The 27981-nt window shown below is 48.5% G+C and overlaps 2 protein-coding genes across 3 annotated transcripts; both read right to left on the bottom strand.

The window, feature by feature from the left end:
• Window positions 1-66: 66 nt before the first annotated feature.
• Window positions 67-14760, bottom strand: NAA60 (N-alpha-acetyltransferase 60, NatF catalytic subunit). Its single transcript, XM_053365829.1, has 7 exons — window positions 14615-14760; window positions 6965-7080; window positions 6155-6284; window positions 5168-5264; window positions 3973-4207; window positions 2848-3011; window positions 67-2646 (listed from the first exon to the last, which is right to left on the bottom strand). The coding sequence occupies exons 2-6, from the start codon at window positions 7072-7074 to the stop codon at window positions 2855-2857; spliced, it is 729 nt and encodes a 242-aa protein (XP_053221804.1). The 5' UTR covers window positions 7075-7080; window positions 14615-14760; the 3' UTR covers window positions 67-2646; window positions 2848-2854.
• A 4260-nt stretch (window positions 14761-19020) lies between these two features.
• INTS15 (integrator complex subunit 15) lies at window positions 19021-27160 on the bottom strand. Of its 2 annotated transcripts, none has more exons than XM_053365824.1 (7): window positions 27014-27160; window positions 25713-25911; window positions 24659-24880; window positions 23723-23888; window positions 22314-22838; window positions 20651-20690; window positions 19021-19741 (listed from the first exon to the last, which is right to left on the bottom strand). In XM_053365824.1, exons 1-7 carry the CDS (start codon window positions 27154-27156, stop codon window positions 19534-19536), a joined length of 1503 nt encoding a protein of 500 aa, XP_053221799.1. In that variant the 5' UTR covers window positions 27157-27160; the 3' UTR covers window positions 19021-19533. The 2 variants fall into 2 exon arrangements, with proteins under 2 accessions (XP_053221799.1, XP_053221800.1); XM_053365825.1 differs by lacking the exon at window positions 27014-27160 and adding an exon at window positions 26715-26979.
• Window positions 27161-27981: the final 821 nt, after the last annotated feature.

Genomic DNA, 27981 nt, shown 5'->3' with positions numbered 1-27981 from the left:
CCTGAGGAACAGAGGCAGGAGACCACACTGTTGTGCAATGGTTAAAAACAAGACAGGAGAGTCGCAAACAAAACAAACTCTTTTAATCAAAGACATTTAAAGTGACTGGCTGGCCTTTGCTCTTCAATAAATAAGGGTTGTGGCGAACACCACCGTCTTCTCAAAAGGGGCAGGCCCACAGCTGAGGCCTTTTGTTTCTTTTTCCTGAAGCCATCTGTTTAGGAGTAGTGTGTGCACAGACAACAGGCAAGCAGGCAGGCAGGCATACAAGAGCCACAAAGAGCTCAGACAAGGACTATACAAAAGCATGGAAAGAAAACCAAAATACACATGGAAACAATAACAGCTCAGGACATTCTCAGGCAAAAGGAAAGTTTCAAAACGAAACAAAAACCCACCACAACACACACTTAAAAGAAAATCACACACAATGATTGTTATTTAAATGGACTTTCCTAAATCCAAGCTTGGGGGCCCTTGGAGGACATGACACCCTCCCTGCCTTTTATGCAAAGGGCAGCATTCCCAGTGCAATCAATCCATGGGGCAAGGAAGCACCCCAAGTGTCAGCTCAGCCTGCCAGGGATGTGCCTCTTAATTTGAGAGCCAAAGCTCTGGAAGATTTCTGCCCTCTGCAGCATAATGGGGGTTCTTGATCGTTACTGGAAGGCAGGTAACATTTTATCAAGCCCTAAATGGCAGGAAGTACCACTGAAGCCTTGCCAAAGCCAGCACCACTATGGCTAACCTGTTGAGTTTGGGAAAGTGGACCATCACAGTCCCTCGTGAGCCAGGTGACCAGACACAGTGGAGGGGTTCTGTGTCTACCCTTCCTCTTAAAGAGGCAGCTCTTTCCCCGAAGCCATACATAGAGAGGGAGCACCTGCCCAGGCTTCTGAATCCTCCTTCCGATTAGATAAACAGCAACATGATGGAAGAGGAAACCTAAGAGTTGTTTTACTCCTTAAAATCGAAAAGTGCAAGTCTCAGAAAAGAGCTGAGCATGCAGTCAGATTAAGCCAATATTGGGGGAAGGGACCCCTTTGGGGCAGGGGAGACCGTGGGCCCTTCATCATCTGATAGACACTGCAATATCTCAGCATCTTTCTACTGCAAATGCGGTGGGATCTATATTGCTTTCTAATTCCAACTGGAAATTCAGACCTGCTGCTTCATCAAGCTTTGTATAATCTCAACTGGGGGGTAAACAAAAGGGCATTCTGGAAGGAAGAGGCATCTGGTCATGCAGGGGCCTCCTAGCTCAGAGTTCTGGGCTCACAGAGCAGCATAGTTAAGAAGACAAGCTCGCTGGCACTGTTCCAAGGGTCCACTCGGATGCTGGCAACTCTTCCCAGAAGACGACAGCAGAGGGACAGGCTGTTTGCCCTGCATCCAGCACACCTTGACTTCATTGCAGTCATATAGTGGGGAGATGCCTCCTGAGTATCAGAGAAGTCATAACCCTGTCGGTGCTGCTCTCTGCAAAGCACTCCTTCTCCAGAGAGGTGCTCTGCACAAGAGCCAAGCACCTTATCCTACTGGCCTTTAGGGCAGCCATAGTGGATAGCTGTGGCGCAAAGCCCAGATGGGGCAGTGCAGTGCAGTTGTGCCCCACCCCACGCTTGAGGGACCAGAGGGCTACACCACGCACCTTTGGGCAGCAGAGCCAGGGGTTAAAAGCTAAATGGGGAACGGGTGTTGTGTGCAAAACGTGGCAAACAAAAAGCATCCATTGAAGGTCCCCAAGGTGCCTCAACAGACAGCAGAAACCAAAGGTGAGACTTCTGCCTTGCAGCAAAGCAAGTGTTTCCTCTGTACGTCCTCAACCCTGGCTGCAACCTCGTTGGGAGACCCATTTCCACAATTATACCTTGGGACACTGGGGAAACTGACAGGCAAGCACTTCAGGCTCCCACCGGAAGATTCAGCAAAGGAGGAAGTGAAGGGCTCCTGAGTTTCCACAGCAAGGTGAATTCCTCAAGTCAGATCTTCCCACACCTTCACAGCATCCACAGGTCTTGAGTTCTATCTCAGACTACAGGCAGAATTCTATATACACAGTGTATGTTGAGAAATACACACCCACCCACCCATTTCACTATGAAACAGCCAATCCAAGATGCTTCATTTAAAACCACCCCCAGGCAAAGGAAGCCCGTGTGAGAGGGGAGGCGCTGGAGCTCTGGGCTTCCCAGCAGCCGACAAAAATAGAAGTGCAGCTTATGAAGCCACAACTTTTACACCAAAGGAGTGAAAACCTGCATTGGCCTTCTCTGCTCCTAGTCACAGCATCAGGAAAAAAATCAACACAGTCTTCCTCTCTTTTGTGCAAGGTCCATCCTCACCCCAAGCAGAGGGCTTGGAGCACACCTGGTGTCTCTCGGGCAGCCGCTGAAAGACTGGCTGGAGGATGAACAGCCGCTCACCTACAGCGCAGGAGGAGGAGGAGGAGGAGCATCTACGGGAGAACCATGACTTTCAACCTCCAAACTCTTCCTTAAGCCCTGGGGCAACACGGGAAATGAGAGCCCAGCAAGATGAGAAGATCTGCCAAGTCTTGGCTAGTTCACAGAGGGGCACCCAGGTTCATGGGATGGATCAGCGAGCAAAACCGTTGTCCGTTTCATCACGTAGAGAAGGACCTGCCTACAAGAGAACCACTGTTCAGAACCATCAAAAACCAAGTATCGTGCCACATTCAAGGTGGAGCCTGCACTAGTTCTAATGCACTTGCATCTTAAATTTACATTTTACTAAACAGAGCATACAACAGTGGGTGCCAGGGTGGCCTCCACTTCTTGCTCCCAGCACAGGACAGGGAAATGGCATGACCAGGCTGCAACTTACCTTAGAATCACATTGTCCGGCTATATTCAATGCCACTCTTTGCTGAAATGCCCGACCATGGCAAGAGACTGCAGAGGAGGCTCTGGGCTTGGCGGTAGATCCGCTGGGGAATTGTGCAGGGGCTCAGACTGGCCAAGGTCGATCCGATGTGCTGAAGATAGTCAGTGCAGTGCCGTTAAGGAGCCCCAACAATGAAGACTGAGACAGCTGAATTGGCTAAGCCAAAGAAGCAGCAGCAGCAAGCGCCATCGCTGCTGCTCCCTCTGGGAGGAGTCTCAGCATTCCATTTTACGAAGAAGGAACGAGCACACAAGCGGCTGGACAGCGCTGCGGGTGTCAGATCAGTAGCACAGCAGACTCCGGCCCACAGAGCGCCAGTATGAACAAGCTCTAACTTGCATGTTAGAGCAAGACACTTTGGCGGCAGGGCAAGTTCTTTGGGAAATATTGCTTCCCATGGAAAGAGGGTCCATCACCTGCAAACTCTAATGTGCTCTGGGTCCCCACCCCAGGACACTGGGGTTGCTCAGGGTGCCTCAGGGGAGAAGCAGAAACACTTTCATGTAATGTGCATCATGATTATAATTTGGACTTTGTGCCTCTCAAGGCCAAGACACTTGGGCCCTACTAAAGAGGCAATCCATAACCACAGTCTTAAAGTCAAACATGAGCACACCTGGCAATTATTACTTGTTTGTGCACCAGGAGGAAGCACTAGACACAGAAAGGTGGCGGCTCCACAAGGGTAGGAATTCTTTCCCCTGCAGATTATCAAAATATGAGAATGAAGTCTATTCTGGAAGGGGTGCAAGGCCCAGGAGAGTAAGCAAATATGCAGTAATTTAACTTCTTCCAATATATTGCATCTTGCATTGCACTGGACATTTTGTCTCAGGTACAATGTCTATATTAGGAGAGTCCTATTTGGTTGCAGCAGTGGCCAGACCCTCCCCAGCAGTGCCAGCCTGGGTCTCGGTAGGATGAAGGGGCTCTCGCCCTGCCCTGAGCTGCCAAGCACCAGTCCCTGACCTATGCTCATGCAACGTGGTGCATGGCTTCTCAAAACACCACAGATCAGATCATGAGCAGCATCCCGCAGCTTGCCAGACCACCAGCAAAGGATATAAGATTGTCCATGGAGGGTGCCCACCATTGATGTACAGAACGTAAGTGAAGCCATCTTTGAGGACGCCTCTTATGGAATAATAGTAGGGCAGGTAATGGTGCTGCTTAAAGTCTCTGTTTTCATAGAAGTTTATAGCAGTGTTGTTAGTGGTGAGGACATGCAGGTAGATGGCTTTGCAGTGATCCTGGGCAGTCGTTGATATGTGATCTTTCAAGCTTTCAAGTAAGAGAGAACCTACCACAGGAGAGAAAGCGTTAGAAGCAACAAACGCGGCCAACCCACTATCCACGCAGTTTTCGCTGCTGCTTTGCTGCGACTGAGTTTTAGCCGCAGTAACATGCCCTTACTCTGAAGCAAGGACTCCCCCCTGCCTTGTACCCCCCCCCGCTAGTACTGGAACAGGAATGCTTCCATCTCTTAATTTTTGGACTACTTAGCAGAGGCGACACATTGCGCAATGTTGCCAAGTGTGACCCTGGCCAGGGGACATGGGTAGCCTGGCAAGGGGCTTGTCAGGTTAATTACAGCTTGAAACATATACTCTGGGGTGAGGATGAATGACCACTTATGGCCATTACGGGGCAAGCTTTCTGCAGTTTTAAAACACAGGCTTGGAGCTGTGCTGCAGTGAAGACCATGACAAGGGCTCTGCCCCCTCGGCCTGACAAGGCTTCCACACCACATTTCCTGGCATCTTCAGCTAAGGGTGGGGGGGTTTTTTGATTGCAGTATGAAAGTGTCACAAGCACCTCAGTTTTTAGTTAAGAGGAAAGGCACATTTCCAGCTCCCATGATTGTGAGGATAGGCTTGAAAGCATGAAGGCAAAGAATGACAAGCTCTCAGAAGCCACAAGGAGGCAGGTGGTAGCTGGGGGTCCTGCCTCAGAGGGGACACATGGAATTCCTTGCCCCTAGACATGGAGAGCACAAAGTAGCAACACTCTTCTAGTCCAGAAATGTGAATTCCCTTCTTTTTCAAGTACAGAGGAGTATACATAGATGTGCAATCAGCTCTTGTGCTTGTGATGCAATTACACAGCCTTTTTTGGGGTGTTGTTTGACTGACTACAGCAGTGCAAAGTATTTAAAGTGCAACCCTATGTATGTCTACTCAGAATTAGGTCCCACTGTGTTCAATAGGGCTTACTTCCAAGGCAACTATGCATGTGAAATTGCAAGCTAAGATACTCTTACCTATGCCATGCTTTCGAAATTCTTTTACCACTCCTAAGCTTAAAATGTAAGCAACCTGAGTATCCACCGGGAAACTGGAAGCTAAAATGTCACCATCCTAAAGGGGAGAAAAAAAGCCACAACAGAAAGGCATTTACTCAACACACAAAGATACAGAACCCATTTTTCTGGCATGCTTCGTGCTTTTTGCCAAGCAGCCTCTTTGCCAATCCAGCCTTCATCACTTGGCAACTTTCTGTTTCGAAGTTGGATGGAGGCAAGGAAAATTTGGAGCACACACACACAGACAGACGTGTCCAGGGGAGGGGAGCCAAATGGAAATTGGCAGGTGGTAAATAAGAACATGGGAGTTGAAACTGGAGTCTATGGAGAGGGGCAGAGAACAGTCAAAACTGAAAAAGGCCCTACCCAACACTACTGGAAATTCCTTTCAAGCCCTAGGATCTCTCTTTTTTTTTTAAATAATATTTATTACTTTTTCAACATTTTCAACACAACACTACAAACAAACAAAAAGAAAAGAAAAAAACAATACAAATACAATACAAAAACGCTACATAGACTAACAAAACAAAGCAAAAACAAACAAAAACAATTTAAAAACACCTCAAACATTTTCGATATCTTATATTTCATTCACTTATTTCCAACGACCTCCTCAAGCCCTAGGATCTCTAGCACACGGTAGAGGAGCCTGTGGCCCTCCAGATGTTAATGGACTGCAACTCCCATCAGCCCCCCAAGCATGGCCAATGGCTGGGGATGACGGAAATGACAGTCAGACATTTGGAGAGCCACAGGTTCCCCACCCATCCTTTAGCAGATGCTGCCTTCACAAGCGCACGACTGAAACCATGAAAGGCAGCTAGCTTGCTGTCCCATTATAAAGACAAACATGGACTCCGTGATGCAAGCCTCAACTGCTCAATGGCTGGTGGGTAGGCAAGGGTTGTGCACCTGCTCCTGGAGCGGGGCCCTCTCTCATACCTCTTTGTGCACTTTTGTTCGACTCTTGATCTCAGCTACTATCATTCCCACAATGGAGCCTCGGTAAGTGGCTGCCAGGGAAAAAAACTTCTTGTTGGAGGTGATGTCCCGATACCATGAGTCAGGGTACCTGGGAAGAAAGGTACAGACAGAGGTGAGGGAAGAACCCAACAGATCTCATATGAGCTGCAGCACATGTGCAGTGGAAAGATTTCCCCTGCTGTTTCTTCGCATGGAAAATTTCCCCTTTCTAAACATAGAATTGTACAGTTTGAAGAGACCCTGAATTTCATGAAAAAACAACAACTGTAACATACAGATAGATAGATAGATAGATAGATAGATAGATAGATGGATGGATACAATACCAGTCAAGCTGGTTAGTTGCAAAGTTGTATTTAACTTGTTTTCTAGTGACTTTCCCTAGAAAGCACGCATTAATATAAATAGGATGTTAATAGCATTCAGAGTTTGTTTACAATTTAAAGGGGAGCAGTGATGTGAGGAAGTGTCTGCTATTAACAGTCATTTCTGGGGAAAGCGTTGAGGGCAAGATAGTGAAGCCTGGAGGATCAACATCCGGGCCCAAAGTCTGAGGTTCCCTACCCCTGGTCTTGATGGCCTTTGGTTGACAGTTTTCTCATTTTATGATCAACTGCCCCAGCATAACAACAGGATCTCTGAATTGTCAGTGTGCGCTCTGGCTGTGGTTACACCTGCCAGTTCACGAAATTCAAGGAGGCAGATTCCATTCCTCTTCCTCCCTCCCCCCCAAGCAAATCAGTTGCAGGAGCCCAGGCTGCAACATACTCTATTGGGAACCAATCACCGCAGAGCTGCTTGACTGTGTCTATGTCATCATGGCACAGAAGACGAAGGTATATCTCACTAAGTGCAGTTGGAGGCACCTCCTCTGTCATTCACACCTGGAAAAGAAAGAAAAGGTTTTTAAGCAGAGGTTGGATGACCAACTGTCATGGATGCTTTAGCTGAGGTTCCTGAATAGCAGGGGGTTGGACTGGTTGACCCTTGGAGTCCCTTCCACCTCAACAATTCTACAATTATATGATCACATCCTATAAAAATACAGTGGACCCTCGGGTTATGTTACCTTTGGGTAATGTAACTTTCGGGTTGTGAATGCGGCAAACCTGGAAGTGTATACTTCTGGGTTTCGCCCCGCGCACATGCACAGAAGCGCTTTATTATGCTGTGTGTGTGCGTGCACAGAAGCAGCGCCTCTTACGGAATTTTCAGGGTCCATACGGACCCCCGGAACGAATTACATTCGTATCCAGAGGGTCTACTGTAATATAAAATAATCATCAAAATGACTGGCTCGCCTTGAAAATATTCAAACTGTCAGCATAAAGATCTTCAATAAGCATCTGAAAATTTATCCTACCTCTGCAAGCACCTCCTACATCCTGATGCTATTGATCTAAGCTCACCTTGCAATGTCCGCCTCCACCCCCCCACCGGAAGGAGGCCTGCAACTGGTCCTGAGCTGTCTGCTTCCTATTCACTTCCCATGAGCTGCTTTGCCAAACTCTGCACTCCAGGAAATTAAACTGAAAAGCAAACAAGTTTGCTTGGTTTGAATACAGCAAGTGCAGGGAACCTTTGACCTTCCAGATGTTGCTGAAATACAACTTCCATTAGCCCCAGAAAGCATGGCAAATGGCCAGGAATGATGGGAGTTCCCCTAACCTGGAGAAGAACATGATTAGATAACTTAAAAAACAAACAGTCTGCCTGAGCAACAGGCAGAGATTTTCCCTCAGCGACCAAAGTACAAAGGACAGGTCTGTGTGTATGCAGTCCTCACATGATAAAATGAAAGCTTCTGTTGGGGCTAAATTGGGGGTGGGTGGGTATCTTGCTGCTGTATTAAGCACTGTAATGCACTGTGTACACCAAAGGCAACCTAGATGTTCCCAACACCAAACAGGAAGAGCAAAGCATTCTCTTTGCCATGTGTATGTTTACCTGCTGCAGACAAGCCAAATCCAATGACCCTGACTGTGGGAAATTCAAAAGGCCCAAAGTCTGCCTTGGCAAATGCTACTACTGCCAGCTCTACATGGACATAAGAAGGGAAATGTCAGTGCTGCTAATCTTTATTAAGTTCCAGGAACATCTTTGATATGAACTCAACTGCTGGACCATCTGTTACCTATTTATTTTAATCTAAAGCCCTCTACTGGAGACGTGGGTGGTGCTATGGTTTAAACCACTGAGCCTCTTGGGCTTGCCAATCAGAAGGTCGGCGGTTTGAATCCCTGCAACGGGGTGGGCTCCCGTTGCTCGGTCCCAGCTCCTGCCAAGCTAGCAGTTCAAAAGCACACCTAAAAAAGTACAAGTAGATAAATAGGTACTGCTCCAGTGGGAAGGTAAACGGCATTTCCGTGCGCTGCTCTGGTTTCGGTGTTCCGTTGCACCAGAAGCGGCTTAGTCATGCTGCCCACATGACCCAGAAAAACTGTCTGCAGACCAACGCTGGCTCCCTCGGCCTGAAAGTGAGATGAGCGCCGCAACCCTAGAGTCGTTTACAACTGGACTTAACTGTCAGGGGTCCTTAACCTTTACCTTTTTTAAGCCCTCTACCAGTGTAAATGTAATACAAACAACAATTTTATGTATTGAATTCAGCAGAAATTACTTCCAAGTAAACATGTGTAGGGTCAGAAAATATAGTTCTCATATGACTTTAATGGGGCTACTTTCATGCACAGGATCACACTCCACGACAGAGGAAAATCAGACTGACAGGCATCCATAATGTGGTTTGAGAGGAACATCTGGCTCAAACCCTCCTCCTATCCAATTAGTAAGTGGGGAGGGGAGTTGATGAGTGGAAGATCTAGCCTTGAGATGGACAGTCCAACTTGATAACATTTGCCTTTTTAAAAGTGCCAAAGGACTTTTTATTATCATCCATATTTATAAATTGCCTAACAATTCCAAAATGTAGTGCACAGATTAAAAACAAAGACAGTCCCAGCCTAAAGACTTACAACCTGAAAAACACAACACAGAAGGAAAAAGAGATGAGGAGGGAAAGGCGAATGCAAAACCCAGTCACCAGCTGTTAAAGTTTGAGTTCTTATAATGACAGACTTTAACGGAAGGAAATAGTTCAGGCAGGTGAAGCGCCGAACACAGCTGACTTCTCAGCTGAGCTGAAGGAGATGGCCCTGGTACCCACCTCTCCCTCTCACCTGTCAGATTACTTCCTCTGCTGCAGCAAGAATTCTGGCTAAAACCTTTGTCTGGGAAGTAGGAAGACTACCCAGACTCAAAGCAGCAGGAAGCAAAGAGGCACAAACTGCCAGCTTACCTTCCAGAAGAGGCCAAAAGCCAGAGGGGACAGAACTAGTGCAATGTCAAGCAGACTCTCTCTTCCTTGACCAAATTGCCTCCTAGCAGCAGGACCACAGCAGCCCTAAGGTCGCACCCCCTACTCATGCACACCTTTCTTAAGCATCAGCATGACCCCTGCACAAGTAGAATCCAGCACTCCCGATTAAGCCAGCTGCCACCCAAACCCTCCTATCAGTAGCTTCTAGGTCCTCTTAATAATACAAAGGAGGCAGGCTCACGACAGTTTATTATTAGTGTTGCTCTAAAACTGGGTCAAAACACCATGTGCTTTGCATTTTGCAAAAAAAGGCTTTAACACAGCAGATGGAAAATATCACCATGGGGACTTTGCTTCCTGCAAGACGGCTGAGTCTTTAGGGGTCTCGTCACAGCAGCTTTGATGGCTACCAGACACAAAGGGAAGAAAATCACCACCAGTATGAGAAGACATTTTGATAACACTGAATATTTTTGGACCATACACAGTACTTCAGAATTACGGATTAGGATTATGTGGTAACTCATCCCTGAGCAGATGCACTCTTCAGCCATCCAAAGTAAGTCCTGCTAATTCGTGCTGCACTTGCAAATGCCCTCTTCCCATGTCCAGAACACCTTCTACTGTCATCCTGTCTTCACTTCCCAGAAAAAAAAAACAACCATTCCTTTAATCTCACATTTTGCAGCTTTCCAGTCTTGGAAGAGGTCAAGCTTTAAACTGACTTCCTAAAAAGCTTTTGAAGAGCTTCCTTCAGAATTTCCAGTGGGCTGTTTGGAAATGACGAATATTTCCTATCCTCTGTCTGTTTTAAACTCTTATGGCTCATTCAGACTTGTGCTTCTCCCATGCCTAGAAAGCACTGGTCCCAGTGGTTTTGCCCTTGCCCTGCTTTCTCCTCGAAACCCGCTCTTTAGCAAATGTCAATCTGGAGAAAACGCAGTAGATATCAGGTTTCCCTAGGGGGAAACAGTGGGGCAAAGGCAAGTCTCCAGCAATGGAAAAACACTCACCCAACAAGCTTCTCGCTCTCAGCATTTCAGGTAAAGCGCCTGTTGCTATTTCCATTCAGAGTGGTATGTTTGCATCCACCTTGTGAGGCTCATTCCATTGTCGGTTGCTACTACACCTCATGACCATTAACTGTGCAGGTTAACTATGTACAAAAACAAAGTATTTGATATACAGTGGAACCTTGGGTTGCAGACGTAATCCGTGACAGAGGCACGTCTGCAACCCGCAGCGTTTGCATCCTGAAGCGCCGCGTCTGCGCGATTTGGTGCTTCTGCACATGCGCGAGTGGCGAAACCTGGGAGTAACCCATTCCGGTACTTCCGGGTTTCCTGCGGTCCACAACCTAAAAACACATAACCTGAAGCGTCCGTAACATGAGGTATAACTGTATACGCATTTTATATTTCCTTCTACCCATAGAAAGCTCTCTCCCCAGCAGCATAGGGTCCTTCCAACCAGCAACCAAGGCAGAGGTTTGGAAACTCTCTTGCTATCAACATGCACAACCTAGTCATTTTTTTAAAAAAATTAAATACCTGATAAGAGATGCAAAATAGCTTTTTAGTGACAGGCATGCAAATTATTCAAGGTCCAAAGTTCAAGTTAGAAATAAGAACCAGGTTTTTAATTATTTAAAACGGAGATGGCAATTAATCACAAGGATAGAATACCAGCAGGTACAGCAAAACTATTATCACATTAGCATCTCCCTGTCAAAACCTAATGGCTTCCATGGGAGAGGAATAACACAAATCAGTGAACCCAGACAGGAGCAGCATAAATCCAATAAAATACAGCGGAACCTTGGTTCTCGAACTTAATCCATTCCGGGAGTCTGTTTGACTCCCGGAACAGTTAGAAAACCAAGGCATGGCTTCCGACTGGCTGCAGGAGCTTCCTGCACTCAATCGGAAGCCGCATCGGACGTTCGGCTTCTGAAAAACATGTGCAAACCGGAAAACTTACTTCTGGGTTTGCGGTGTTCAGGAGCCAAGCCATTCAGGAACTAAGGTACCACTGTACCAAAAAACAGCTTCATTGTTGTGAGCAGTACCAGCTAGAGGCCTATGTGGGGACTCAGACTAGATCAAGGGCCTCTCCTCTCCCACTAAAAGGGAGACTTATAGGTTATCACCTCGGCCATACCAACAGCCCATTGTTCTAGCAACGTCACTAAATAACTCCTGCTGCAACCCATTCCTCTGGTGCCTTCAGTGGACAGCAGGAGTCTAGTTTCCCCCTTATTAGTAAAAATGTAACTGATCAAACAGAGCAATGGAGAAAACTACACATATTTTTAAAAAGACCAATGGAAGAACAAGGTGGTCTCATTTAGAGAGCAGGCATCCTCTTTAGGCAAGGACCTTCGCACTTCCTGCCACTCAACCTTGTTCTTACAAGTTTGAGATCCATCCAAGTGTTTGTTCATCTAATCTTAAATTTTTAAAAGTTATCTCAACACGAACCAACAAAATGACAAAGAGTTTGCAGTCAAGACAAGCTCTGAGGTCAGAAATGCCTAATTTATTTCAGAGTATACACAGCTTAAACTGAGTTTAAGAATTTCCCAGTAAAAACAACAATAAAAGCAATTCTGGGAAACTGTTACATTTCAGGACTCCAATGCAGAATGATCAGCTCCATCAAGGACTTCTGTTCTTGGGATGATTTGGAAGATGCTACAACCATTCAAGAGGCTTAAATGCCAACAAGCCCTTGGCAGCTTTCATCTTCAGCATCTTGCTCATCTAGGCTCTTGAAAGGGTTCAAGCAGCATTAATGGGGTGGACAATTCCACACCATTAAAGGGGAGGAGGCAATCACTGCAACATTGCAGACCTTCATTCTGTGTGTGAGCAACAGAGCCCAAGGTCAGGGGCTGACTTCAGTATAGCCCTGGAGGATTAATGCTGCACCTCATACTCTAAAAAGGAAATGGGAGCTCAACCCTAGTGTGCCATGTTGATACAAGTGCCACCAAGTCTTAGGTGGACGCAGAAAACTTTGCTAGCAATCAACCACTTGCAATTCAAGCTCTTCAAGGACTTTCAAAAGGCAGAGAAGACTTGGCATCCTGCTTCACCTTCTGAGCCAAGTGCAGCCATAACTCTTGTCACCCCCAGCATAGTCACAGTTATGCTCCCCATCACACTTTACGCTACTCTCACATAAAGTCCTTTGTTTCCTCTTTGCCTGCTTGTTGTCATCCCAAATGGCAAATGTTCCCATTTTTCTCTTCTGATGCACTTCACAGGAGGCCTGCCTGTTTCAGGCTCCCTTGCAATGAAAAGACATCTGCCTGGGAAACAAAACACTCACGGTTCCTATACCCATCCTTTTAAAGAAAGGGAGGGCCTATTGGAACTGTGACTTGGATCTTTCACTGGAATGCAAAACATCCCACACATCCCGTCTCTCTCACACACACAAACAAAAGCAAACCTAAATGCTATTTTCAGCTTTAAAATATCAACATATTCCAAAGAGGCAATCAGGAGCAACCCAGTATACATACAGCCCCTGCCCTGGCTCACCTGCAGCAATATTAGGACTAGTCTTGACTTGATCTTACTTTTGGGCTGCTGTAAAGTCCAACTGCTAAGAGTCCAGGGTCAAGAAATCCTGTAAAAAGTGGTGAAGACACTATTACACACATCTCACCTCCCTCTTCTCCTTGCTACTTTGAAAGAAGCAAAACCTTTATTCAAATATGGATTCCAGAGCAGTAAACAGAAAGAAATCTAAATATCAATAGAGTATTAAAACCAACAATAAAGAGAATATATTCAAACAAATCCTGAGAGTTAACAGACCAAAACTACTCAACAAGCTAAAACAATAACACGAAGTACAGCCCTGTGATGTAATGGCTAAGAGCAATGGACAAGGACCTGGGAGATCAGAGTTCACAGGAAACACACAATTAGGTCTTATGACAGAATCAAATGGAAGCAACAAGCTTCCCCAGGAGCCACAAGTAAATTATGTTTACTAAATCCCCAAGTAAATTATGTTTTCAGGATGGTTAGTTTTTTATGGTGACAGTTGTGGCTCACTGAATGTTTGTTGCATTGCCTCGGCTGCTGTGAATATTTGAAAAAACGGCATGGAACTCTTTCAAACAAATAAATTAAACTTCTTATCTCATGGTGACATTTGCGAGGGGGCAAGGTCAAGAGAGAGGGAAGTGAGATGCCTCCTCAGGAATACCAGACCAGTGTTAACCTGAGAGGAAGTGGCTGGCACAGGACCTGCCAGGGGTAGGGAGGGGTTCCTTTGCAATCCTGGCAACTGACAGGGGGGCCTGGGCAGTATCTTCCCACTAAGCAGGTTGCATATTCTTCTTAGAATGGGTGTGCTATTATTTTTATTTTAATGTATTTTTATTAAAGATTCCTTGGCTTACAAAAGCACGTGCAATGTCTCTTTTTTCAAGTTACATTTTCAACAGATCAGTTTCATTTGTTGGGACGTTAGTGTTACATTAGGAAGAAAAGCGGGGAAGAGGTGGAGTAGTGAATGGGGTCGGGTGGCGATGTTTCTATTTTACTTAAATGTGTGGGGTTTTGTGTCAGCGAGAACGGGCGTGCATTTAATGTATTATTTTAACGGGTTTCTAAGATGCAATAATTTACGTAGGATTTTGTTTATTTGGGTTTTTCACTTGGTTGCAAGTTACTCTAAGTTGCCTTTGGCGAGAAAGTGAATAATAACAATATTATTGTGTGTGTAGTGAGCGCGCGAGCGAGCGCTGCTTACAATACTTCGCTTCAATGCTGCGACCTTCGGGCGAAGGGCGGGTAATCGATAACCTCATGCGCCCTTCTGCTCTGCTGACAACCCCTGAGGGCCCATTCGCGGGGCTGCCGGAGCGGCCCCAATCCCGGGGCGGGCGGGGCCTTGCTCTCAGCGACGCGGAGGCGGCTCCCACGAAGGGAAGGCCGGGGTGCCGCCTCCTCCTCCTCCTGGCCGAGGCCTCCGGCGCCGCCGCCGCTTCTCCCCCGGCCCAAGTTCCGCCCCGCGGTCGGGCCCTGAGGCGGCGCGTCTCTCCCGAGGCGGCCCAGCGCCCGCTCAGCGCGGCGTACCTGAGGAGGGGCGGCGGCTGCCCCAGCTCCAGGCCGGAGGCGGCGTCAGCACGCGGCTCGCTTAATTCATCCCGGGGAGGGAGTCCGGAGGAGGGCGAGGGCGGCGGAGACCGAGCGGGGCCGGGAGCGGATACCTCAGCGGCGGCGTCAGGCCCACCTCGCAAGAAGGCGGCGCCTCATTGGCCGCGCGGCGGGAGGACGGCGTCACGTGGCTGCCCGTCACCATCGAGGGCAGGCGCTGCGGCCGCGCACGCGCAAACCGAGTCGGGCTGCGTGTAAACGCCGGAAAGGAAGCGCCGCCGGCCGGCGGCTCCGCGCATGCCCAGTTGCGCTCCTCCCGCCCCACCAGCTTCTCGCCCTTGGCTGCCTACTAGCCAGGTGGAGCCTCCCTGCTCAGGCGCAGTCTACCCCTGGATTGCCCTCTTGGAAGCACAGAGAGACCCCCTGAGGGTCATCTGGTCCAACCCCCCTGCAATGCAGGAATCCTCTCCTGTTTTATGGGCTTTCCATAAAAGGTGTCAGGTTGGCCTTGGGGGTAGGGGGAGTATAGTAATAATAAATAAATAAATAAATTTTATTTATACCCCGCCCTCCCCAGCCAAGACCGGGCTCAGGGCGGCTAACAACCAATAATAAAAACAAGTTGATTAAAATACAACATTAAAACATTAAGATGCAGCCTCTTCACAGGAGAAAGGAAAAAAGGAGAGGGACTTCCCATATAGATGACTTCCCATACTGCAGGCAGCGTCGCCATCATAATATATTTATTTAAACCCCGCCTTTTCCCCTAAAGGGACTCAGGGAGGGTTACAGATAAAATGGAGGCAGATAAACACGTGCCCCCCCCCGGGGAATAATTAAAAAGACAATTAAAGAACACTGGTTGAATTCAAACTATATATACAAACATATCAAATCTATTTAAGACCATACAAATAATTGCCCCCCAAATCTAGCATGGCACCAGCCCTTTCAGTAAAAGTAGTCCATGACCAAGAACCTGTTGAACCGCAACTGGCGGAAGGAGAGCAAGGAGAGAGCCAGTCTAACTTCCATAGGGAGGGAGTTTCTGACTTGTCTGGGAGCAGCCACCACCAAGGAGGCCCTATCTCACACCCACAACTGTGCCCCTGAAAGCCAGTTGCAGCAAAGGGCAACTGATTTTCAATTTCATTGTTCCGCACGGGACAATGACAATAAAGATATCCAGTTAAAGATATCGTTATCGTTATCTGCCTTGTTTGCCAGGCAGGGGAGGGGGGCAGAAGCAGAATTCTGGGCTGATAGGAGTCTCAAGGCAGATCCAGTAGAGCTCTCCTTACAATGAATCTGCAAAAACTTGTCCTGACAGGTTCTTAAAGAGCTACTTTCTATTACAAGGGAATGTTAAGAAAAGCCATAAAGGTAAAGGGACCCTTGACCATTAGGTCCAGTCGTGACTGACTCTGGGGTTGCGGCGCTCATCTCGCTTTATTGGCCGAGGGAGCCGGCGTACAGCTTCCAGGTCATGTGGCCAGCATGACGAAGCCGCTTCTGGCGAACCAGAGCAGCACACAGAAACGCCATTTACCTTCCCACCGGAGCGGTACCTATTTATCTACTTGCACCTTGTGCTTTCGAACTGCTAGTTTGACAGGAGCAGGGACCAAGCAACGGGAGCTCACCCCATCATAAGGATTCGAACCGCCAACCTTCTGATTGGCAAGCCCTAGGCTCTGTGGTTTAACCCATACCGGGGGATAAATGGACCCCTCTAAATGTAACCCATACCGGGGGATAAATGGACCCCTCTAAATGTTAACTGAACGTTAAGTAAAGCTGCGAGACTAATTTGAGGTTTTGGAAAAGTCAGCCTTTGCCCGTTTCTCTAGAGCTATGCAAGTCAATAGTCGCCCAGCTTGGGTCTGGGCGGGTGTTCGGTTGTGAGTAGACATGCACATGCCCCCACCTATATTTGTAAGTCTTACAACCACTTCCCATGCAGAATTAAGCATGCCTAAGTCTACTGAAATTCCCTACTTCTGCACAGGATTAGGCTGCTTATCTACACAAAAAGCTGGCAGGATTCAGGTCCACACCCCTTAGTGCATATTCAGCAGCCCTGTATCACTGCTGTCCACAATAATGAAGAGAAGATTGTCAATAGTACAGCTGGGCTTCAGCTTGGGGGTACTTTCAGCTTTCTAGAGCCAGTTTGGCATTTGTAGCCAGAGATGGGTCTCAGCTGCAGAAATCAAGGCAGATCTGCCTGCTGTTTGCCTGACTGAGGCTCAAGAGGTCCAACAGAATAAAATACTAAATAAATAACACCAAATTCAAAGAAGAAAATAGTGGCAAGATGACCTTGAGCTGAAATCGGGGAAATCAGAAGTAACATGGCCCAAGGGACAAATACTGGAAAATATCTGTAACTAGAGAAGACATTTTGCATTTCAGAGTAATCAGTTCCTTCCCTTTCAAAATGCAAGGAAGACTTACCAAGGCCAGTCTGAATCATTCATGTGTCTTGAAATTAAGACAGAGATTATTTCTCATTAGAGGGCTTGACAAGAGACTTTCTGCCCTCTGCCGCAGGCAGTATGGAGGCAGACACAAACACCAGCATCCTTCATTGTTAATTTAAGAGAGTTACAAGCCACATTACAAGTCTGTGGACAAGGCACTGTGGAACATGTTGCCTTATAGCTCCCCATTACCAAACGGGCCAATGGCAACATTTTGAAGATTGTCAAAGCATCAGGCCTTTCTACATCATCCTCTGAAAGTTAGAAGGGCTTGAAAGAGAAAGAAATTGACCTTGTTTGAGCCAAGACCATTCAGCTCCTGAAATACATCCTCATTAACATACAGTGGTGCCCCGCAAGACGAATGCCTCGCTAGACGAAAGGGTTTTCCGTTTTTTGAGTCGTTCCGCAAGACGAATTTCCCTATGGGCTTGCTTCGCAAGACGAAACGTCTTGCGAGTTTGTTTCCTTTTTCTTAAAGCCGCTAAGCCGTTAATAGCCGCTAAGCCGCTAATAGCCGCGCTTCGCAAGACGAAAAAACCGCAAGACGAAGAGACTCGCGGAACGGATTACCGTATTTTTCGCACCATAGGGCGCACTGGACCATAGGGCGCACCCAGTTTTTTTGGGGGGGAAATAAAGGGGGGGAAATTATTTTTCCCCCAGGCGCGGGGCTGGGGCGGGGGAAGCTCGAGCTTCCCCCGACCCCAGCCCCCAAACAGGCAGCTCTCTGCAAGCCGTGGGAGCGCTCCCAGTGCTTGCTGAGAGGTCCGCGAAGCCTGGACACGCTGAGCTCAGCGCGCGCAGGCTTCAGCATGCAGGCAACTCTCCGCAAGCAGTGGGAGCGCTCCCGCTGCTTGCGGAGAGGTCCGCGAAGCCTGGACACGCTGAGCTCAGCGCGCGCAGGCTTCAGCATGCAGGCAACTCTCCGCAAGCAGCGGGAGCCCAGCACTGGGCTCCCGCTGCTTGCGGAGAAGTGTGCGAAGCCTGGAGAGCGTGAGGGGTCGGTGCGCACCGACCCCTCTCACTCTCCAGGCTTCAGCGAAAGCCTGCATTCGCACCATAGGACGCACACACATTTCCCCTTCATTTTTGGAGGGGAAAAAGTGTGTCCTATGGTGCGAAAAATACGGTAATTTTGTCTTGCGAGGCACCACTGTATTGGCACTTGTGTGTAGTTCCTAGGGTCCAAAGCAGGTCTGTGTATGTCTTCTGTAAACCCCAGGAGACAACTCCTATCCCCACCCCCATTTCATAGTGGACTAGACCAAGACCCCCACCATCAACAGCTATCAGTGAGGGAGGGAAACATGGCTGCTGAAAGACCAGCAACTTTGGGCTCCTCTCTTTGATGCATTTCTATTCCAGCTTCTCATTACAAGAAATCTATAACAAATAATTAGCCCCTGAGTTTTCTTTTACCCTCCACCCAACCAATACCTTTTCCTTTTGTGCCATGTGTTTTAGATTGCAAGCCTGAGGCCAGGGACTGTCTTATCACTGACATTTGTAAGTTGCTCTGTGAGTCTTTTTCTGCTGAAGAGCAGGATAAAAATGCTTTAAATAAAAATGCATTCCTACCTGCCTTGATTTGAACATCCCCTTAACAGCAACATCTGAAGTTAATTTAAGATTAAATACCACAGAGTTTTAAGATGTGATTTAGTTTCTGCTTTAAAACATGTGAAATTTGTTAGATGGACACCAATATTTCTGAAAAAAATATTTCACCCAAATTCACCCTGTGAAAGATACCAACCAGAGCAACAGAGCAATGAAGGTTCAAGTTTCACCTAACCAGCTGCAGACATGTTGAATAATGTAAGAGAAAGAAATTGAAGGCCAGTTATCGTTGCTTTTTTGTTGTTGCTTTTACAGAAAATGCCACAGACTGCTAACTTTGAAGCAAAAAAATCTGCAATTCTTTTTTTTTTATAAAAAATGTACTTGCACTGAAATCATACATATTCACATAAAAAGGACCCCAAGAAAACAGCTTACAAAACACAGTGGGGCTGTTCTCTACAGGCTCTCTTGCATAAGAACCAGTCAAGCTTTGTCACTTGAGGAGGGTGGGAGGAAGGAGTTGCAAACAGATGTTCTGAGTGGAATACCAGATCACGCCATTTACCCTCCTGCGTAAAACCGTCATACTGGGTTGACAGTAAAAAAGAAAGATCCCACTTGTTCCAGTCAGATTGGCGTCTCCTCCTCATTCATACAAGATTATTTCTTTAAAAAAACAACTACCAGCCCCCTGTGCATCTTAACGCCCAGGGCCTTCAAGGTCTCTTTGGGAAGGAGGAATTGCACAGCCCTACCCTGCCCACCCCCAGCAAAAAGTAACGGTTGGTTCTCTCTGTAATGGGTGGAAAACACTCTTTCCCTGAAGAGAGGAGAAGTCCAGTTTCTTTAGCGGATCGGCCGATAAGGAAACGCCATGCCTGGAATGAATGTCTGTACGGGGTGAGCTGGGAGAGCTGGGTGAGCTGGCATTGCTGGGTGGGCTGCATGGGTGGGATACCCCAGAGGGGGTGTGTGGATGGGGGGGTAAAACCCAGGGGGCAAAGCAGCGTGGGTGGGCTGCTGGACTGGACCCGAGATCACCAGCTGGAGCAGGCTGCAGGAAGAAGAAGAAGCAGAGAGACAATTGTGGGTGAAGGCAGCTGGCCTGCTGAGGAACAGGATTCTACAGCGACATGAAGCAGTGCCTACTGGATCAGGCCCATGCCCCCTCTAGTCCAGCATCCTGATCTCACTGTGGCCAACCAGATGGGAAACCTGGTAAGCAGGATTTGTGCACAAGAACCCTCTCCACTCCTGGGGTTTCCAGCAACTGGTATTCAGAAGCCCTGTTGTCTCCGACTGCGGAGGCAGAGCCAAGCCATTGTGACTAGTAGCCAACGAGAGCCCTGTTCTCTAGGAATTTGCCTAATCCTCCTTTAAAGCCAGCAAGGTTGGCGGCCATCACTGCCTCCTATCGGAGGGAGTCCCGCAGTTTAAATTTGTGCTGCGTGAAGGAGGACTCTCCTTTGATCTGCCCTGAACGTTCCAACATTCAGCTTCACTGGATGTCCCTGAGTTCCAGTGTTAATTTAGGAGAGAGGGAGAAAAACCTTTGACTCTCCTGGCAAACGTAACACTGGGCACAACGGAAGGACTTCCACCCAGTCCATGGCTATGTAAGCAGCTAAAAATGGCCCGGTTTTCATGTACAGAGATAAGACTCAAGCACCCACAGCAGTGTCCTTGAACCATTAGAATGAAGCAAGTCATTTGCAAAGCAGGGGTTGATAAGTTTGCCAGCAGGGCAGCATGGAGTCCTGGCTGTCCTTGTCACAGACAGACAGTAAGGTGGGGGGGGGGGGGAGAAAGAGTTGGCTCCACCGCATTTTGTCATTTTCACTTTCCTGTGGAAGCACAGTTTGCCAATCTACACCTTTCTGCTTTTGTGGGTGTCTCTTGGACAATACTTCTAGGAAGGGCACAGCGGTTTCAGTTCCATTGTAAACACAGAGCACTGACTTACTTGTTGTGTGGCAGTCTGGCGCACACCGTCCTCAGATCCTCTGGAAGGAGAGAACAGAAAGAAATGGAGGTGGAAACAGCAAGACAAAGCAGAAAGCTCTCTCCTGGGGGGGCCCTGAACTCTCGCTCAGCTTCTCCATCCCAGACCCATGTGGAGAGCTGCTCTTCAATAACACGGCAACCCTGGAGAAGTGATTTGTGGAACTGTTGTGGCAGAATCATAGGGTTGAGAGGGACCCAAAAGATCACCTCTTCCTATGCAAAGCAGAATCACAACTAAAGAATCCCCAATAGGTCCGACCTCTGTTAAAAAACCTCCAAGAAAGAAATCCTTCCATGGGAGTCTGATTCCACTGTCAGGAGAGGCATGTCTGGAAATTCACATTCCTGTCCTGAGCGAGGAGGTGGAGAGATTAGGAGAATTGGGGAGCAAGAGCACTAGGGAGAGCCACAGAGGCCGGTCAGCTGTCAAACAGCGAGCAGGACCCCCTGATGTTTGGTCCCAATCCTGATAAATCAGCAGAAGAGGAAGCAGGTGTGTTGCTGGCTGGGACCCACTTTTACAGTACAGTGAACCCTCGGATTATGCTACCTTCGGGTAACGTAACTTTCAGGGTTGCGAATGCGGCAAACCTGAAAGTATATACTTCCGGGTTTTATCCTGCGCACGTGCACAGAAGCAGTGCCTCTAGATGCGGACTTTTCGGGGTACATACAGACCCCCAGAACGAATTAAGTTCATATCCAGAGGGTCCACTGTATTTCTTTACTATCAAAACGTGTAGCCTGCCCTTCCTCCCCAAATGGTGTCCAGGGCAGCTAACAACATAAAACCCAACAAAACCACACACAGGATGCAATTGCTAAAATGACAGCTGTAAAAATGACGGTGCCCACATGTTCCTACCCACTTCTGAGCACCCAGGCAATTAAAAACCTCTTCAAAGGGTGAGGGGAGGGGATGATTCTTCCTTTCCTCCGGCAGGAGTGAGTCCCAGCCAGATGGCATTCTGCTCCCTGGGCACTTGGGAGGGATTGGGGCGGGGAGCTGAGAGATGGTCAAGTGTGCCCCGAATGTTACCCACCATCACACACAGAGAACCAGAGCTGTTGCAAAGGGGGGGGGGCAGCCCAGCTCAGCAGTTTATCTGCACAGGCCCCAGACTGCAGACAGTGTGAGCTCTGGACAACAGCCTCTCCACCTTAGTTGGATTCATGCTACACTGGGCAACAACCGGAGAGCAGGGGCTTAGCCGCTACACAAGTGCCAGGGTCAATCCCCGCCACCTGCAGTTGAAAGGATCAAGTAGAAGGCAGTATTGGGGAAGATCCTGAAAATTGGAGCAGGCTTCCCCACTATGTGCTGCTTCCCCTCTGGATATTTAGATTCCCAGCCACCTTGGGATGGTGGCAGAGGAAGAAGTTGGAGCCCAGCAATATCTGGAAGAAACCACGCTGGGAAAATCTGGAGTAGGCAATTCTGGCCCAGATGGACAAACACTCTGACCCGGCCTAGACGGCTTCTATTATCTCTCTGTTCAGCTCCTCTTATGCCCAAAGTCTCCTCCCCACCTCCCTGCTACTTCCCTGCACCCCCCGCCTTGCCTCGGCACAGTCTTCTGCCAGCTTGCATGGGCTCACTGGTGGTTGCCCCCAGTGCCTACCTCTCGTACACAGCAGCGCTCCAGACGCCATGGCCACTTGCAAGGCCTGGGCCAGCCGGTCGAGAGCCAGCTCCGTCTCCTTGGTGGCATTGAGGGGGTTGAGTTCATCAGAGAGCCTGCTCATTTCCTCCACAAGAGCCACCACGTGGTCGAAGGGCACCAGCCCCAGGCGCCCGTACAGGTTCTTCTCCGTCAGGTGCCCCTGCAGCATTATCAGGACCTGGAGGACGCTGAGGTGCAGCTTGGAGTACAAGGGCTGGCAGCCCTTGTCCAAGGCGGCAGCCGGGTCCTTGGCAAGCTTTCCTCCCGGGTGGCCGTTGGAGACGGGGGGCTTCCTCCGTTTGTAAGCCAGCGGAGCTTTCACGCACCAGCGGATCAGGCCGCTGAGTGGCGTGAGCTCCAAGAACCCAATGGGCAGGCTGGCCGCGATCGGCGTGTTTAGGAAGGTGATGAGGATCAAGCGGGGGTCCTCGAAGATCCAAGATACGACCATTTCCAGCAGGTCCGGAGGTGGGATGAGGTCATCTGGAAAAGAAGGGGAAGCTAGCTTTGGAGACCATAGAAATGGCGGGACTGGAAATGGCACCTGGGGCTTGCCAATGCTTGGCCCTGGAACCAGAGCCTCCCACACCCAAGTGTGGGCTGCAGGCTGCTTGGAGAGGGGGATGCAGCAGATCAAGGGCAGGGGGGCCAGGCAGCCTGGAGTTCCTGTCTCCATCTCTTCCCAACATAGTTGCTCAGGTGTTTTCATGTTTATTTTAGAACCAGCAGCCTCCCAGCATAGGCTGGGAATTCAAAGGGACCCAAAAGATCAGTGCAGCTTTCAAAGGTTCAGTCTGCCATCTGGATTCAAAATGATGTCTCATTGTATCCAAACAGACACCAAAAACCTGCCCCTTGGTCTCATGTAAAATTTGGTTCTGATATCTAAAGAAACATCCGAATGCACTGCGAACAAACAACAGCTTTCCAAAATATATAGTAGATTATTTAAAACATCCGTATCCCTCCTTTCAACAAAAGGGCCAAGGCAGCTCACAGCATTTAGAACCCATAAACACAGCAACTGCACTACCAAGAACAAAACTCAAGGAGATAAAATCTAAATGGCAGAGAGCTTAAAAACGAGAGCTATCACAAGAATCCATCAAACATACCAAGCAAAGGGGAAGAGGAAACTGACCACAAAGCAGCAATGAAAATACCTGGAGAGTCAATCATACACATCGTAGTCTCTGACTCTGGCCCTGGCCTGGAGTAAAGTTGCACACAAACCGATTCAGGCCACCACAATCTGTTGCAACCTTAACATCAGGATGTGTGGAACATGACACATCTTCGTGTATCGTGTCTTATGCCTTTCCAAATGGCATTGGGCAGCTTCAGGAGCTTCACTTGGAGGAGCTTACCTGATGACATGTCATACAGCATAGTGACCGATGTGATGAACTGGCAGCAGAAACGAGGGCTGGCACTGAAGATCTGCTTCAGGGTCTGGACGGAGCCTGGCACTAGGCTGCAGTAGTCATCAACCAAGGCTTGGGCCAGCCGCACGCAGTAGATTGCTGGCGTCCGCTGCAAAAGAGACACATGATTAGCCACCACGAGAAACTGGAGGGGGGGGGAGCAGCACCGACGAAGCCACACACAGCTTGGCTCCAGAAAAACGTAGGATGTTGCATGAAGGTGCCAGTGGCAGTGATGCTGGCTGCGACCGGAGCTTGTTGATAGCCTTGAAGATGAAGAGCTAAAGGATCTGCAGCCCCCAAAGGCTTCTGAGTGAGCCTACCTATCACGGAATAAGAGCACTGGTCCTTCAAAGAGGATTTGTAGCTTTACAAGAGCAATACAGTGGTACGTCAGGTTACATACGCTTCAGGTTACATACGCTTCAGGTTACAGACTCTGCTAACCCAGAAATAGTACCTCGGCTTAAGAACTTTGCTTCAGGATGAGAACAGAAATTGTGCTCCGGCGGCACAGCAGCAACAGGAGGCCCCATTAGCTAAAGTGGTGCTTCAGGTTAAGAACAGTTTCAGGTTAAGAACGGACCTCTGGAACGAATTAAATACGTAACCCGAGGTACCACTGTATGAGGAATGCTGAGCAAGATGTGACCTGGACAAACAGGCCATTCTATCTCTTGTTTCTGCATATACACCAGCAGGGTAGGGTACAATTCAGCCCTGCCCAATCTGATGCTGCCACCCCCCCCCCCAAGAGGCACAGCAGCCCCCTTGCTGAAGTTAAGCAGGTCTAGATCTGGTCACTGCCTGGATGGGAGGCTGCCTGGAAGCTCCTCTGGGAGGGAAGGCAAGGTCCCTGCACCTGGGGTAAACGCTCACCTGCAGCCATGAAGCTGCACATTCCAGGACAGGCACTCTGCACACAGCTACCGCCATCGAGACGAGTTTCCCCAGCAAGGCCATTCTGCTGTCATCTGTCTTATTCCCTTGCGGGCTGAAAAGGGAGGAGAAAAGGATCTGCCGGACAGAGTCCTTGCTTTGCTCCTGGAAATAATTGCACATGATCTCCAGTAACTGAAGCTCCTGCAGTGAGTTCAGCCTCTGAAAGAAAGAGAAAGAAAAGAGGGGCCATCTATGAGCCAAGGCCAAAGCATCCCCCCCCCCACAGGAGGGTCCTTTCCAACCACATCCCATTCATCACCCAGGTTGGCATTATAGCATCAAAGAAAACAAGAAGACTGTTTTCATATGTGTATGTTGACCAAAGACATTTGTTTGGCTATTTCATGTTTTAAAAATACTACCCACCAGTTTTCCTGGGACAAATGTTAAGATAGCTGGCCAGTAATTCCAGGATCTCTCTGGATGGCCAGGGATTATGGGAGATGTCATCCAAAATACCTGGAGGGCCACAGCTTGAAATCTTCCCTATCTGATTTTCACAGAATAACCTTGGAGCTACTCAGTCAGATCAATGACCTACCTAGTCTGACTGACAAACAAGAAACCTTGAAGAGTAACAAATAGTGCCCCCTCCATTTCAATGAGGCCCCCCTCAGCAATGGCACTGGCTATCTTTTTATGATATAGCACTATACAATTATTTTTTTAAATAAAATAAAAAAAACAGAATCCAGCCAGCAGGACAGATGTTGAGCTCCCTCCTCCCCGTACCCTGCAAGGCACTTTGACAGATGAGCAGGTTGCACACCTGTCAATCACCTGATTTCACCTTTGTGACCCTGCTTGACCTCAAGCAGAGTTTGCAGGCCTAGATGTTCCCCACCACTTTTCTAATCAGACATCAGCCCCACGTGGGAGGGCAGAGAGATTTCCTCAAGGGTGGTTCCCAAAGGCAAATACGAGGCCCCAGATGGAGAGGAGCAATGTTGGCTACGTGGCCCTTGATGGGGCTTGATGTCCGACGACCTACTTTAGGTGGGGAGTTGCGCTCCTTGGGAACCTGGAAGATGAACTCCTCCAGAAGCTCGATGGGGCCTTTGTCCACAATGGGGAGCGGCACGTTCTGCAGCTGGCTGCTGAAGTAGATGTCCAAGTGGTAGAGCACTTCCTTGGCGGCGCTCAGGGCATCCCGGCGGAGCAGCGAGTGGCGGATGTCACTCATGGTTTTCCTGCAAGAGGAGGTCCACACGTTATGCTTTGCAACTTTCTTTCTAGAAGAGCTAGAGACTTCCTTTTTTGAAATGAAAGCTCAGAGTCTGGGGCCTTTCATTGGTGCAATTGCTCCAATTACTCCTTTATATATACAGCCCTGTTGGAATCCCAGCAATTCCTATTATGTAGTGTCCAAACAACTCACTTATCAATCACAGCTCTGACTTCACTCATTGGCTAAAATCACTGACAGGCTGGTCATTTAACATAACCTGCTTCAAAAAGTGCACATTGTGCTTCATAACTTTCTTTCTAGAAGGGCTAGAGACTTGTTTTATATTTTTAATGAAGGCTCAGAGTCTACTACTGCTTTTTGAGGGTGCCAATTAAGGTCTTCAGAGGTTGATGGCCCCCTCTCTAATGGGCCAGGCCTCCATTGACTTTAACTGGGGAGCAGGAGAAAGGAAGAGTGGAAACAACACCACAGACCTATACGGGAATTCAACAACACCAATTCATTGTTTGTAAGCATGTTCAAAAGTACCCTTCTCAGTTAACAATGCAGGGGAACGCTATAAATCCACCAGTGCAGAGGACTACAGGAAGGGACCTTATTTATTATCATTATATTTATTTATGCATTTCCCCCTGACAGGGATTCAAGGCAGCTTGCAGATAAAATAGGAACATCTAAACATAGGGAATAAAATAATAATAATTAAGCATTAATAAAATTAAAGCCATATACATAGACTGAAAGATCTATGAAGCACATCCAGAAAACTGCAATAAATGCAGCTCAGTCGGCGCCCTTATTTACCCCTCACTGCCCCACTTCTATCTTCTCCAACCGGGCGCCTGCCAGACGTTGCTGGACCACAAGCCCCACCAGCAGGGCGCTAAACTGGGGAGTCTGGCCTACACGGCCCGACTGGTTTCCCTCCTGACAGCCCTGACCGGAGATGCTCGGGAACCGGAACGCGGGACTTTCTGCCCTGACTCGACCCCGCCCAACACGGATGTTCTGTTCACACGTGCACAGGGCCCGCCCTGACACGCCACCCCCAACGGCTAGGGTGGCGGGAAGGGTCGCGCCGTCCTGGGCGGCAGCGGCCTCACCTCTTCGCCCGCCTCCCGCCCCAGGAGCAGCTCCTCCGCAGGCGCCTCAGGCCGCCATGTTCGGGCCACTGCTGCCGCCGAGGCAGGACAGGGACGGCGGCCGGTGAGGGCCAAGAAGGACGGCCTAACGCGGCTGCGGCCATTGGCAGGCTCGGCTCAGAAACTGACCAATCCGAGCGCAGCGCTGCCTACTGGCTGCCCGGGGCGGTGCAGGAGGGGGCGTGGCAGGTCACTTCGGCCACGCCCCTATCAGGCGGCTCGAGGCGGGGCGGCGGTCGCCATTCGCCGGGCGGCTCAGAAGCTGCCCAATCCGAGCGCCGCGCCGCGTTCTGGTGTCGGAGCCACGCCCCTCAGGAGCAGCTGCTGCTGCAGGCACGTTTCCGAGCCCGCGTCTCCCGTCCTCGTCTCGTCGGAATGCCTTAAGATGCGTGAAGCTGAATGGTCGCTCATCTCGGAAGGGCAGGGGACTAGTTTCTGCAGCAGCACATCGTGAAGCGGTCGGACTCGCTGCCGGAAGACGTGGCGATGGCGGGCACCGACGTCGATGGCTTTATTAATTTTTTTTTAATAAATATTTTTTAAAGTTTTAAACACAAACATATAATCACACAATACAAAGTAGAAAAATTAACAAACTAAAGAAAAAAAGTGAGAAAAAACACATAGGAAAAGTATATATAAAAAAGAAAAAATCATAATAGCAAAATATAAGAAAGAAAACAGAAAAAATTCAAAATTAACTCCATCTTTCAATAGTCCTTAGTCTCATTTCCTTAATTCTTTGACCTCCTCACACCTCCCCTTTTGTATTCCCATTTAAGAAGTCCTTTCAGCAAATCCTTACCCTCTACCATTTTTCATAGCTCAATATCATCACCTATTGTAAATATATATTTTAACCTTTATCAATCCATACTTGCATATTCTTGTAAAACTTTTTACCAATACCACTTATTTTCCATCCAACA

The sequence above is a fragment of the Podarcis raffonei genome, chromosome 14 (assembly GCF_027172205.1).
Source record: "Podarcis raffonei isolate rPodRaf1 chromosome 14, rPodRaf1.pri, whole genome shotgun sequence".
In the NCBI taxonomy this organism is placed as follows: Eukaryota; Metazoa; Chordata; class Lepidosauria; order Squamata; family Lacertidae; genus Podarcis; species Podarcis raffonei.
The sequence above is the reverse complement of the archived record's forward strand: the minus strand, read 5'-3'. Positions and strand labels throughout refer to the sequence as shown.